The sequence below is a fragment of the Egretta garzetta genome, unplaced genomic scaffold, assembly GCF_000687185.1.
Source record: "Egretta garzetta isolate BGI_Z169 unplaced genomic scaffold, ASM68718v1 scaffold322, whole genome shotgun sequence".
Lineage (NCBI taxonomy): Eukaryota > Metazoa > Chordata > Aves > Pelecaniformes > Ardeidae > Egretta > Egretta garzetta.
In genome coordinates, this window is record NW_009259044.1 from 72,567 (window position 1) to 87,328 (window position 14,762).

Genomic DNA, 14,762 nt, shown 5'->3' on the forward strand with positions numbered 1-14,762 from the left:
GGGATGGCCAAGCCGAGAGAGATTGCGCAACCGGACTGTTCTAGAGGCTTGGTTTTTTGCAGGAACTCACGCGTCCCAGACCCACTCCTGAAGCCACACACGTGTCTCCTGAGCTTGTTTCGCAGGAGCCATGCTGGGGAGGAGACACGTACGCTAAGGAGGCTGCAAAACCCCTGCAGAAACGCCCATGTCTGTGCAGGGTGAGAGCTAATGCCTGGCTTCTGTAACATAAAGAATAGCTACAGCAGGAGGTAGGTGCCATCCGGGGAAGTTGAATTCCTTGCTCTCAGTCTCAGCACCTTTCCCACTTCTCATCCTCATCATGGCAGGGAAACACGGCTGAGCTCCATGTTTATCTTGCAGGTCTGGGGCCTCTGGCTCGGAGGGCGCTCCTTGCCCACCAGATAAATATTCTGCCATTTTTTTGGCCCATCTCAGGTGTTTTTTCCTTTTCCCTCGTAAACATAAACAGGAGCTGGTGCAGGCCACCGCCAATTATTTTTTATGTGACACCTTGATCGATGTTCCTCCTGCACCGCTCCCTCTGGCAGTGGGGCCAGCCAGGATTACTAAGAGGCAGCCCAGGACGCCACCGGACATCCCGCTGGCCATCCCGACGCCCATCCCCGTCCCCCAGGGATGGCTCCTGCCATGCACCGCACACGCTTGCACTCCAGGCTCCTGCGGCAAACCAGCAGCACGGCCCCAGGGTATCCGGGGCTGTGTGCATGGATGGGGGTACCCGTTTGCACATGGCCACAGGCTTCGTCCTACACCCAAGAGCCCCGAGCCAGAACCGGCTGCCACGAGCTACATGGGAATAACGTGGCTGCAGAGGGAGCAAGGACCCAGGGGTTAAAGCCAGCCTGGGGCAGGCAGGGACCTCCATTAGGGGTCCTTGTTAGATCTCCCCATGGCTCGAGTGAGATGCAGTCACATTTATTTGCAAGGACAGTCCTGCCTCTGCAGCCCTGCGCTACCCCGGGTGTCCAAACCAATCCGTCTGGCTTTGTCCCACATCCTTGTATCCCTGCAGCATCCTCATTTGACCCCTGCCAGAGCCAGTGCTGGGGCAGAGGCGAGCAGGCAGCGTGGGCAGCACAGGCAGCGCAGGGCATGGCACTGAGCTGAGCCCTGCCCCACACCTGCAAAACGTTGGAACCCCACGGGCAACGCTGGGTGGGCACCGTGTTATCCCAGACCAGGCAAGAGCCAAAAAGCATCCCCCAAACACATTGCACTGCATGCCTCTATGCTCTATCTCCATCTTCAACGCTCAGCAGCATCTATTGGGAATCCAGACCCAGGGCAAACCCCGAACAGCGATGGTGCTGTGCCAGGATGCGGTGCCCACACCGGGACGTGGTACCCACACCATGCCCTGACCCTCCACTGGCAGCACCCTGCCACGCCGTGGCATCGCCGCCAGCCCCGGCGGCTGCTGTTTCGCCATGAGTTTGTGTTTACCATCACCTTGTTAAGGGATTATTCAGCCTGCGGTTTCCTCGCTCGTCCGATCTGTTTTTGCTCGGCGGCCGGTGGCTCGCTGCCATCCCCTAAGCTACACGCCGGGCTATATAAGCGACCTCGCCGCCTCGGCTGCGGGGAGGCTCGTGCACAGCCCGGCTCGGCGGCGGCGCAGGGGAGGTTTCGGTAAGCTGCAACTCTCTCTCTTCTTCCCAACTGGCTGCAAATCCCTTAACCCGCGGCTGGCGAGCCCTCGCCTCGCCCCCGGACTGCAGCTCGGCTGCTGGCTCCGCGGCGAGAGGACGAGACTCTCCTTAATTGGGCTTTTTATGGTTTTTTGTAGGTAAGAGGAAAAAAAAAACCAAACCCTAACCTTGCTAAGTTTTTCCCCTTCGTCACAGCTAGCGGTTATATAATTTTGCTGTGTTATTAAGGCAGCGTAATTAAGAGCGGCTGTGATTGAGGGCGAGGCGGAAATTAATTGATGGGCAGATGAAGGCGCAGAGGCTGCGGGCTGGAAAACATCGGTGGGGATGTGGGGCTCTGCACCCCGCTTCTCCCCTCCTCATCCCAGCTAATGGGTTTGGGGCAGGGTTATGGGGACAGCCTGAGCGGGGGGTTCGGGGGGGGAGCGGTGCTTGGCTCACCGGGGCTGTTTGATCTCCCACGGCTCTGTCCCGTGCCGGCTGCCCCAGCCCCCTGCCAGAGAGGGGACACGGGCAATGCCGAACCCTCCCCATCGCTGGGATCTGGCTGCTTGAACCCCCCCCCCCCCACCATCCCAGCATCGCGTGTCCCGGGGAAAGAGGGACGCATCCCATTCCAAACCCAGCACCGAACAAGTCGTAGCCAGCTCCCAAAATAGCTGCCGAGTGGGAAACAGGCTTTCAGCCTGGATTAATTTTTCCTGGTTATTGTCTGGCTGTGAGTTCATGACCCCACCGTTAAGCCCACAAAACACCGCTCATGTGTTGCTTGTTATTTTTGCTTGACTGGGATTTGCTGAGCCATAATCAAAGTATTTCCTAGTCCCACATTCCCCGGTCTCGGAGGGGAGATAATACCGCTTACAAGTAACAGGGTGTTCTCGCTGCCGGCTGCTCTTTGTAATCCTCATTTTATGGGTAAACTGAGGCACAGAAAAGCTGAAACAATATCCCCTCCCCCCCCAAGTTCATTAATTTGGGGTGCATAAAACAAAGCACCTGTAATTCCAGCTGGTGTCACTTAGGATAACACCAGCCCGATAGGTACCTTCAGAAATTAAATACCCAAATGCTCAAAGCTGCAAGGCTAAGGGGCTCACTAAAACAAGACCTGAATTTGCTGAGCTGGGGAAGAGCAATACAAAGCCTCAGTCCCTCATCTCTGCATGTAAAAAAAAAGAAAATATTTGGCTTCTCGTTCGCATTTGCAGCAAAGACTTGGCTTGTGCATGGGATTTTCCGCTTTCGGAGACGCTCAGGAGCCCGCCCCCTCCCCAGGCTCCTGGGATGTACTGGGACAAGCTGCTATCCTCACGCTCAGCCCAGTTTGCAGGCGTGGAGATGCCCCGCTCACACGGGGGGTAGAGCAGGGTGCTGGGGGGCCATGGAGCCGCACGGGCTGCGAGAGCATCCCTGCAGAAGTATTTAAGCTGTTGAAAGGCGCCGTAAGGAGATGTCGTTACCAAGCAGCGCTCTGCAGAATAGATTTGGGCTCGGATGCAACAGCGAGAAGCAGAGGGGATGCAAGCGCAGACCTGGAGCCCCTGCTGCTCCCTCCCTGGGGGGGCTGTCAGGGGTGGGGGGGTGGGCAGGGGATACAAGTAGCCCCATAGCATGTTTTGGACTGGTTCAGCTTGGGAGAAGCTCCCTGAAGGCGGCAGGACCCTGGGTGAGCCTCAACACAGCCGGGCTTGTCTCCGCAGGTCTGGGGAAGGCACGAGTCGGCTGTGACTACTCCAAGAAGCCCCTGGTCACCTCTGGAGACAACGATGATCACAGCAAAAGGATTGATGCTCCTCCTCCTCCTCCTGGGAGCTACGTCCATTTTAGGTGAAGGTTAAACGTTTCTATTCCCATCACCATGCTGTCCCCTGCCTGCAGCCACACCGGCATGAGGGCACGTAACCAGCCTCTGGCTGACCGGGGATGAGCCCCCCTGCCCATGGGGCGTGTTGGGACCATCCCTGCCTGCCACCCCAAGACCCCCTGCTTGTCCAGCCCGCACCCTGGCTCCTATCTGCTCCAAGCAGACCCACCCCAGCCAGTGCCTTACCCATCGCCCGAGCATGAAACAACCCCAGACTCGGAGCCAAGCTGTCGGGAAGCAGCGACGTTGCTCTTCTCCAGGGGAAGATGCTCGAGAGCAGTGGGATCTGCTGGCTCCAGTGGGTCGGACATACCAAAGCGCTGAGCGATAAGCAACCTGCCCCTCTGCTCCAGCGGGTCTTGCAGAGCACACGTGTTTGCAGGCTCTTTGGATTTGTTTTCCAAGGCTATAGTGGAATTTTGCCCTGAAGTGCTCTGGCCAGACACCCGTGGATAGGAACAGGGAGAGTCAATTTGCCAGTGCGGAGATGCCCAGAAGCTCTGCTGAGCCCCCAGGAGCTGGGCGCAGGCAAGGGCTGGTGCTGGGCAGCTTCAGACTTAGCTCCCCAGTTTAAATGGGACCAGTTCCAGCAAGCACCCTGGGAACCAGCTGTGACCACCAGCTCCCCTTGGGGACGTGGGTGGCCAGCAAGCACAGAAACCAGTCCATGTCCTATAGCAACCACCGTCCTCGTTAGGTCCAACCTCGTCTACATCGGGTTCATTTCTCCCTGTGCAAGGAGAGGCAGGATATATTTTATATCTCCAGCTATAAAAAGATGATTTGATCGGAGCTGTTCCAACACAGAAAGCACAAAACTTTTTTTCTTGAGCACCAAGGGAAATAGAAAATTTGCATCATGCCAGACGGCGGCGATGCTCTGGGGCATCTCCATCACGCCCTTCACTCGGCACATGAGGCACCGCACCCCACAGGAGCTCTCAGCAGCAGCTCTAACCAGCCACAACCCAAAGGGAAATCAAAAAAACCTGAGCCTAAGGATGCCCAATCCCTTGACTCAAATTAATTTATTATTAATCTAATTTAACCTCTAATTTATTAATCCCTAGGTCAAAGGCTTCTGAAACCAGCCCTTGGCAGGATCCAGATAGGACAGAAAACCTTCAGCCCGCTGGTAGTGCTCAGCTTGGAGAGTAAGTGCCTTCCCAGCTCGACGGCTTTCCCTCGCTGGGACGAGGGGTGTTTGCACGCAGGTTATTTTTTTCAGCCTTAATTTACAACTGGACAATATTATTTGGGTAGATGAGGACATTTAGGCAATGGAATAAATGTTAATCATCTGCAACCTCCTGTAGGGTTTTGGCTATCGCTGACACATGCTGTTGGCTCCTCTCCTGGAAAAGTGAAGGTCAAGTGCGTGACCACAGCCCCAAATCCTGTGGGAGGCATGCGCGGCCCCTCACCAGGCTGGGAGGGTGAGGAGAGCCCAGGGATGGGCAAGCTCATGCTCTGACCTGCCTTGCCCCTACCCAGCCCAGCCCCGGGGCAGCTTGCAACACCGTTGCTTTGGGATTAAAGCCCGTGGGGCATTAATTACCCACAGACCCCACTCTGCTCATTAATCCCCAGGAGATACCCCAACCCCTCAAGCTTTACCGCCCAGGGCGTGGGATTTAAATTCCAGCAGGCACTGAAAGGGCTGGCCCTGCTGACACCGAGGGATTAGGGGACTCCCCCAACCTTCCATCCCAGCTCTCTTAGCCACTGGGGAGAATCAAAGTACTGAAAATACAGACACGCAGAGAGGTCCCCTCCACCTGCTGAGAGGTATTTTTAGGAAAACTACCAGGAAAGTTGTGTTCCCCTCAAAGCGGGTGGCACAAGGCAGCGATGCTGAGGCTGGACTCGCACTCGCAGAGCAGGGGGTGACTTCTGCTTCTCCAGGGAGAAATAAAGCAAAATCTTGAGTTGTTGACCAATGCAGTTGGAAACTCAAGCATCTGCCCTTGGCAGCAGTGAGCTGTAAACTCAGTTTTTGCCTGCAGGATGGGGTGTGCCAGACCTGGTGGGGTTGAGCAATTGGGCTTGGTGCAGCTGGGCTGGTGGGAGGGACTGGTGCTCAGCCAGGGAGCCGGCAAACCCTGCCCGAAACACCCCACGCGTCCTCTGCCTGCAGGTACAAGGAGCAACTCTCACCAGGGAGACCCGACCTTCGCCTACGCCAGACGCAGTACGTTCCTGCCGGCCGGTGCCGCGGGGTAGCCCTCTCCCTCCCCCCATCCCCACCAGTGCTCGACCCCTTGGGCTTCTCCCTTGTCCTCTGCTTTCTGCTTTTTCTGCTGTCAAGGTGCTACCCAGAGCCATATAATGCCATTTTCCTCCACAGGACTCCCCTCCTTCTTTCTTATCATCATCAGCCCTGCAGTTTAAAGCAGCCAGTCCCAAACAAGCTTAGGATCTTACTGAGACCCCCACTTTAATCTGCTGCATGTTAATTTTTTTGCTTGGGGCAAGTCCCGATCGGCATTTATCCATGTGCTGCCTGGGGTGGGACCACGTTCCCAAGCCAACCTCCTCCTGCATCCCCCATGTTGCTAAATAAGGTCTAGGGATGCACCACTCGGGATGCTGAACTGGAGATACCAACGTGCCAACAGATTAAAAACTCGCCCATCTAAGCCAAGTGCTCACTCCATGGTGGTTCTGTGGCTGCTCTCCTTTTAATGGTCTTTTCCAGCCCCCCGCTTTTGTAAGCTAGGGGTTCATTTTCAACCATCACTATTCAAATAGTCCAGCCGTGTGCCTGTCTGCCTCTCTAGGAAATAACCCGACCTGGTTTATTACAAATCGGGTGGAAGAACTGGTGTGGGAGATGACACGGCACACATTTCCAAGAGACCTCATTTTTAGAAACTTCAGTCACAAACGCATCCTCGTAAACGTTATTAGAACATTGTCATTTGAAAATAAACCCAAACCACAGACTTGGGATGTATCTCATCCATTCAAAGCAGCTTAAATTAATACCATCTAGTCGCCCGGTTAAAGAAATTCCTTTAAAAATCTAACCACATCTCAAACTCTCAATAAACCCTCTTTGTGTTTTACAAAGCAGCTGGCCCCTAACGCGCTCAGCCTGCTCGGTAGCATCTTAGGCTTCTGTTTGCACGCAGTAAAACTGGTGCTCACAATAAGACACACGCTTCTCCTATAGAGAACATATGTTGAAGTATGGTTAAAGACATTCAACATGATCATACCAAAAATTTTATACTCTTTGTTTTGGGTTTCGGGTTTTTTTTTTTATTTAACCACATTTGAAACGCAGGCGAGCGCTGCCCCTCAGACAGCATTTAAATGACAATGTGTGTTTGATTTCCTTGAAGCCAAAGTTATTCAACACTAAGCATGAGCTGCGTGCACTTTGCTCCCCTCGAGTTTATCTTAATCATCCTGAATTCAGTAGCCTGCAGGGAATTAAGTCAGAAGCATTCAGGCGCCTTCTCATGCTTTATTTCCCAGCTCCCTGAACATGCTTTGAGTTTGTTTAATCCATGTGGTGCGTCATATCCAAATGGATAGCCTGAGCTCTATAGAAGCTGCTAAGAAACCAACTGCCCGTTTTCGGGCAGCCCTGCGTGTAACATGCGTCTCAGTAACACACCGCTGATGTTATTCAAGGTCCACTGGTGCAAGATTCAAAACGGTTTTTGTCTCCATGGTCGCAATGGAGCGAGTGCTCGGGAATGTGTGGCCAAACCGGTGTGCAGAAGCGTACGAGATCCTGCCTAGCTGAGCGCCTCTGGGGCGTGCACTGTAATGAAGCAACTGAGGAAGGGCGGCTCTGCATTGGACATGTTTGCTCAGGTGCTCCTCTAACCTCGCTTACGGGCAGGGGACAAGGTCCTGATCCCACCACCGCGTGGGTGTTGTACTCCCTTCGCTGTCATTTTACCACCTCTCTCTCCCTTGCCAGAATTTCGTGATGCCGGTGCCTTCCAGAGCAGGGCTGGAGAATCCTAAGGGAGCAGAGCACGGGGAGTTTATAGCCAAATAGCAAGATGAGGGTGGGATCCAGGTATGGGGAATCACCAGGGACCCGTAAAGATCCTGGGGATATAGGGAAAATCCTATTAATCGTGTTGTAACAGCAGCTCTCGAGCTGGAGTCAGTGACTGTGGGCAGCACCTCCATGCAATCTCTAGGAAGGAGAAGAGTTGGGAATACTGAATCACCACAGCCCCTGATAAAGCGGCTTGTAATTAATTATATTATTCTTATAATCCCTGTTTAAAGAACTCACTCTTAAAATAGTCTGTGTTTCCTCTGGGAAAGTTCTTTTGGGTTTTTCCTGATTTCTTCCGTGTATTTCCAGCTACAAAAAGATTATCAGGTAGCTGCTGTACAGGGATGCTCTGTGGTTGTAAAAGGGATGACCCGAGCCCTTGTGTTGGGAAGAGACAGAGATTGTTATTTAGGATTAATCACTACAGGTAACGCAAATGTTTCAGAATCGCTGTTAGGGAGACTGTTCGTTAAATCCATCACATAGTGCTCATTTGGCCATTAACCTATGTCTTGACCAAGCTGGGATACCATCGAATAAGGGGAGGCAGCTTTTAAGATAGACCAAAGTCGTGACTTTTGGGCATGAGCTGGTAACAGAAACCTAGACAGTTGAAGGCATTTGGATTTGTAATTTTGCCAGGATTGAGCTAAGAGCTCACATGCTGATCTGGATTCAAATTTCCCTGAAATTCAGCCCTTTGCAGAAGGTAAATAACAGTTCCTAGCTGTAATTATATCCACGTGGCTGCTTTCTACTAATTGTCAGGTTCAAAACGACATTGTCCCCGTGTTTCTAATGCACAGCTGTTGATAATCAGTAAAAATATGGTTTGGATACAATTTATTCCTTATGCAGTATCTGTCTTATTGCGTCTAAATTAAAAGCAGGCGCGAGACCGTGCTGTGAGCATTACGGAGACCTGGGGCTGCTTTCTGACCCGCCTACCTCTCCTCCAGCCTGCAACATCACCTGCCCCATGGGCCGCGTCAACGCTGACTGCGACGCCTGCATGTGCGAGGACGCGACCCTGCACGGGAAAGTCTCCCTTGAGGACGGGTCACCCGCTGCTGATGCCCGGGTCTACCTCCAAGCCAAGAAACTCAAGCTGTTGACAACGGCCGATAACAGGGGCATGTTTAGGATCCCAGGAGTCTGCCCCGATGGCAAAAACACCCTTAAAATCAAGAAGGCTAAATACACAACAGCGACTGTCACCGTGCCTAAGAGCAACAGAAGAAACCTGGCGATCCAAGTGCGGCTGCAACGATCAGGTAGCCCCAAAGAGGGAGGGAACGCAGGAGACTTTATGCTGTAATCAGAAATAAACTGCGATTTATTTGGAGGGGAAGTGTAATGCCACGGCCTTTTCCTCCTTCCACAGGCAAACCCTACATTTTCAGGAGCCCCGAGGACAAAGCGAGGAGGGTGGGACAGAGCGTGTCACTCTGCTGCGATGCCCTCGGGAGCCCGGCCCCCGACCGCTACCTCTGGTAAGGAACTCGAGTTTGATCGGACAGAAGTCTTACCCAACCCAGAGATTCAATTTTTATCTCCTCGCCATCTCCATAACGGTGGTTTTTTAGCTATAAACCAGCTAAATACGCCGAGAACCGATTGCTGGAAATGATGGTTTCCTTGAGATGTGCAGAGCTGGCATTTCTTGCAGGTGGGTTAATGTCATCTGCAGAGGGACTTACTGGAAAAAAATACAAATAAGAGTTTGAAAAACCTCAGCAGGCACAACTGGCAGCTCTGCCTGCCTGCCAGCCACATCTCAGGGGAAGGGGAATAACTTTTAGGCGATGCCATCCAGCCAGACTACAAGTGGGGAAACTGAGGCAAGAGGTCTGGCAAAATCCACAGGGCAGGATGCAGGATTAGGCCCTCACCCTGCTCCGGCCGGGTGGTCAGTGTCTGTCCCCTTAACTGCCCGCCTGTTCCTGGCAGGTATCACAACGGCTCACTGCTGGATCCCTCCTTATATAAATACAAAAACAACCTGATTCTGAAGAACTTGAACAGAGACCAGTCAGGAGAGTACTTCTGCAAGGCCAGCAGTGCCGGGGGGTCGGCAAAGTCCCAGCCTGCCACGCTTGCTGTCATAGGTAAGAGAAAATGTGCACGATGCTCTCCAAGCAGCTGGGGAGGCAGCAGGCTGCAGAAGTCAGGAACTGTGATACATGCAGGAAAGAAAAGGCGCAGGAGAAATATTTGGGGTTTGTTTCATGCATCAGTTAGCAGATAAGCTTGCGTGAGCTGGGTATGAACCAGATGCTCTCTACAAACCAGAGCTCTGGATTGCAGGTGACCTGCCAAGCTCAGTCTGCTGGTTTCAGCAGATTTCTCACTGTACTTGCTGCCTGCCATGTGAATATTTTTGTTTGGGTTGGTTGGTTTTTTTAAACCCTGGGACACATTTTGGTCTGTCCATAGCCAAAAAGCCAGGCAGCTGCAGAACACCTAGCTGAGGCTGGGTTGGATGGCAGTGGTGAGTAAGCAGGAGCTGGGACACTCCTGCGGACAGCACGAACCTTAATCAGGTACCTACAGTTAAAGCCGAGCACCTGCTTCACCCAAACAAAAGCCAGATGAATTCAGCTAACCAAAATCTTGCAAAACATCTGGTTTATGGCTGCGAAAACCTCACTGCAATGTTTAGCTCTGAGGGTTTCAAACCACATAGCGATGACTGTGCAATTATTTCATGCTGCTCATTAAGAAACCCTATCCAACAGGAAGACAAGAGGCAGCCTGCAACTCCCAACCCCAAAGCCACCTCATCCGACTTCCACATGACTGCTTCCAAAAAGCAACCAACTCCTTCTACTACGACGTGGGCAAGTGCCCAGCAAAGACCTGCGCTGGGAAGCTGGATAAGGGACTCCGGTGTAAGGACAACGTTGCCTACTGCTGCGGGGTGTCCAAGATGGAAACCAGAGACATCTCCTGCAACGGGTACACGCTCCCCACTAAAGTCGTCATAGAATGTGGCTGTAAAAAATGCACCGAGACCAAAATAACGGTTCGAGGCAGAGCCACAGCAGCAGATAACGGTGAGCCGCTGAGGTTTGGCCACATCTACATGGGGAACAAGAGAGTGAGTATGACCGGCTACAAGGGAACCTTCTCCATCCACGTCCCAGCAGACACAGAGAGACTGGTTCTAACTTTTGTTGATCGGCTGCAGAAGTTTGTGAACACAACAAAAGTTCTGCCCTTCAAGGAGAACGGAGGTGCTGTGTTTCACGAGATCAAGCTACTGAGAAAGAAAGCCCCTGTTACGCTGGAATCCACTGAAACCAACGTGATTTCCTTGGGAGAAATGGAAGAAGATGATCCAATCGCTGAATTAGAAATCCCTCCCAATGCATTTTATAGGAAAAATGGAGAAGCCTACAGAGGCAAAGTGAAAGCCAGTGTGACATTTCTGGACCCAAGAAACATCTCCATGGCCACTGCGACACAAAGTGACCTGAACTTTGTAGATGAGGAAGGAGATGTATTCCCACTCCGTACATACGGCATGTTTTCCGTGGACTTCACTGACGAACAGGGCACCGAGTCTCTTAATGCAGAGGAGGTGAAAGTGCATTTGGATGCTGCTCAAGTCAAGATGCCAGAGCACCTGCAAGAGATGAAGCTTTGGTCACTGAACCCGGAGACAGGATTATGGGAGGAAGAAGGGGACTTCAACCTCGAGAAAAGCAGACGGCGTAAAAGGGAGGAGAGAACTTTTTTGGTTGGAAACATGGAGATCAAAGAAAGGCGGCTTTTTAACCTGGATGTCCCAGAGAGCAGACGGTGCTACATCAAAGTCCGGGCGTACAGAAGTGAGAGGTTTCTGCAAAGCGAACAGATCCAAGGGGTTGTGATTTCTGTTATAAACACAGAACCAGAACCGGGTTTCTCCTCCAACCCCAGAGCATGGGGCCGTTTCGACAGCGCGGTCACTGGTCCCAACGGCGCCTGCGTGCCCGCCTTCTGTGACGAGCAAAACCCTAGGGCCTACACAGCTTACATCTTGGCGAGCATGGGGGGTGAAGAGCTTGAAGCTGTGTCCTCTGCTCCCAAACTCAACCCTAACGCTATTGGGGTCCCACAGCCGTACCTCAACAAGCTCAACTACAGGAGAACAGACCACGAGGACTCTAGCACTAAGAAAACAGCATTCAGCATTAATATGGCCAAGCCAAGCCCTAATTCCCCAGAAGAGAACAACGGCCCTATTTATGCCTACGAAAACCTAAGAGAATGTGAGGAAGCTCCATACAACGCTGCTCACTTCAGATTTTACAGGATAGAGGGAGACCGCTATGACTACAACACTGTGCCCTTCAGTGAAGATGACCTCATGAGCTGGACCGATGACTACCTGGCATGGTGGCCCAAGCCCATGGAATTTAGGGCCTGCTACATTAAAGTAAAAATAAATGGACCCCAAGAGGTGAACGTACGGTCTCGTAACATGGGTGGGACTCACCCGCGTACCATTGGCAAGCTCTACGGCATCAGGGACGTCCGCAGCATTCGTGACTCCGAGCAGCCAGATGTGTCAGCAGCTTGCCTGGAGTTCAAGTGCAGCGGCATGCTCTTTGACCAAGACCGCGTGGACCGCACGCTCGTGAAAGTGGTCCCACAAGGCAGCTGCCGCCGAGAGAGCGTCAACAGCATGCTCCACGAGTACCTGGTGAACCACCTCCCCATGGCCACAAACAACGACTCCAGCGAGTACACAATGCTGGCTCCTCTTGACCCGCTGGGACACAACTATGGCATCTACACCGTCACTGACCAAGACCCAAGGATCGCCAAGGAAATTGCCCTGGGCAGGTGTTTCGATGGCACGTCTGATGGCACCTCCAGAATTATGAAGAGCAACATTGGCGTCGGGTTGACTTTCACCTGTTCGGAGAGGAGTGCAGCAGAGCAAAGCATCTTCCAGTCTCAGAGGAACTCGGGCCAGCAGACCATACTGGTTCTGCCAGGGGAGAGCCCTGCGTACCGAAGGCAGCCTGCAAGCCGCCGAACCACCCAAGGCAGGATCCCGATGAGAGGTCAACGTTCTCCCGCATACTAGAGCTGTATAGGAGCCTTGGTAAAGTTACTCGCACTTGATTACATATAATTTGAAAGTAATATCTACCTGCTAATAACCTAATTCAAAGCTGGTAGGTGTCATTTTTTGAGAAATAATTAAGGTGCACTTTTTTTTCCCCACCAGAAAGGAAAGACAAGGCAAAAACTGGGGGCCAGTAGTGATAGCGGGTTTGTGTCTTATTAAATGCATCCATAAAAATCTTCTTTCTGCCTGACCTTAAACAGCTTCACATGATAGCCTAAAGGGAAGAGTAAACACAGAATTCAATTAAGTCATGTACATAAACATTCTTCTGTTCTGCATCTGCAGACTTTGCCAGCCCAAGTACCTGTACAGTAGTTGGTAACACAAAAAGGAATAAACCGATTTCCTCATACTGAATTCAACTGCAAGGTTTTTGTACTTGAAATGTAAGTATTTTATTTATTTCTAGCTTGTTTTAGAATGACTGTATTCAAGCTAAACTACCAGCAGATGCATTTCTAAAAATTTACATGCTCGATAACACGGAGAAGCTATGTGGATTTGTAGACTCCACATGGATAAAACTACAATTTTCTCTTGCTTCTTGCATTATTTGACAAGAAAAATCCATGCTCTATGATAGGGTAGGTTAATAAAAAAAGTCATTTTGTAACTTCGACAATGCTGTGTTGCTTTTGTGTTTGACATGCCCAAATAAGCCACATGTAGAGCTGGCCAAATAACCTGCAAAATTTCACCTTTCTGTTCACAAACAGGTCATGGCTCTATCGATGTGAGACTGATCCTGGGAATGGGTGAGGGGTTTGGTGGTAGCTGGTGCTCCCCCAGGTCTAGGGCTTGGCCATGGCACGCTGTGGTCAGGGCATCTGTCCCCAGCTTGAGATAGGGAGAGGCAGCAACAGTGCTGGGAGAAGTGGAGAGGCAGGTCAGGGCAAGGGATGAACAAAGACAGCAGCAGGCCTCCCAGAGCGGGACAAGATGGGGAGAAAAGAGGGCTGAGAACCCGTGCTTTATGGATGATAGGAAACCAGGCAACGTAAAGCAAGGCTGGGAAGCGCAGAGGCAGGGAGGACATGGGCTTCCCTCCACATCCCAGGATGCTGCTGGGCAAGAAGCTGCTCTTAGCTGAAGGTACAGGTGGCCACAGAAGGGGTCAGACAGATAGCGATCCATCTCCAAGTGACCCGTTCAGTTGCCCTGTCAAATGCCCAGTACTTCTAGCATGGGATCAAGGACCTCACAAGCACAGAAGACATCCTGTGTTGATACCCAAACACACCACTGGCAATAAATTTTTGGGGTGCAGGCAAGCCTCCAATGCCAAAATTCCCACCAAGAGATCACAAAAAGGTGGGTAGCGCTACTGGATGAAAACTGGAATTCAAACACATGCTCAAGCATGGATTTCCCTCTCCTACCCAATCCCCTCCTATGGGTATGAAGCCAGTTGTAGGTCTGTGTTGCCTGACCCACAGCCTATTAAAGGCATGGGGAATCTTTCAACAGCCTTTAGCAAACCTCAAAACAGGTTCTCAGGTCTGACACAGGGCATCCCAGGCATTAAACACAGAGCTGTGCAGGGCTGAGTGCCTACACAGCCTAAATTAGGCTTAAAAAAGTGAAAAAAAAAACAAAAAACCTTAATAATCCATGTTTTTATGCAAATTGACTGTTATCAAAGAGAAGCAGAAAAAGAAGAGCTGTGAAATACTCTGGCACATCCTCTTCATACCAATGAATTTAGACTCTCTGTGGAGTTTTTTTTTTGCGTCTAGTCTGCTACAAGGGCTTGGCATGAGCTGGGGCCAAGGCAGCCAGTGGGGAGCATTAGCTCGGACCTTCCCACAGAGCTCTTGGCTTGTGCTGCAGACTCGCAGAGAAATGTCTCTTCCCCCTGCTCCCCTCCTCCTCTCCAGCCAGCCAAATCCCAAACTTAGTTTCATCACTTGGAGGGTGAAGTAACACAAATGACTTCTACAGACCAGCCCAGGCGATACATGGATGAAAGCAGGCTCGGGATCTCACCCCTGTGCTGCCTGTGGGCTTGCCAGAGCCAAATGCAGCAGAGTACAGGGCTCTTCCTTTTGGGGAGAAACGTCTGTTTAGCAG

At 51.8% G+C, this 14,762-nt stretch overlaps 1 protein-coding gene across 1 annotated transcript; it reads left to right on the plus strand.

Annotated features, from left to right (window-relative positions):
* Nucleotides 1-3,340: 3,340 nt before the first annotated feature.
* On the plus strand, nt 3,341-12,700 carry LOC104122840 (cartilage intermediate layer protein). The gene is given in 9 exon segments (XM_009635015.2): nt 3,341-3,503; nt 4,611-4,694; nt 5,678-5,731; nt 7,183-7,368; nt 8,527-8,841; nt 8,952-9,060; nt 9,518-9,675; nt 10,306-12,557; nt 12,560-12,700. Coding segments are annotated over 9 exon segments (3,360 nt in total). The 5' UTR covers nt 3,341-3,442.
* The last annotated feature ends 2,062 nt before the right edge of the window (nt 12,701-14,762 follow it).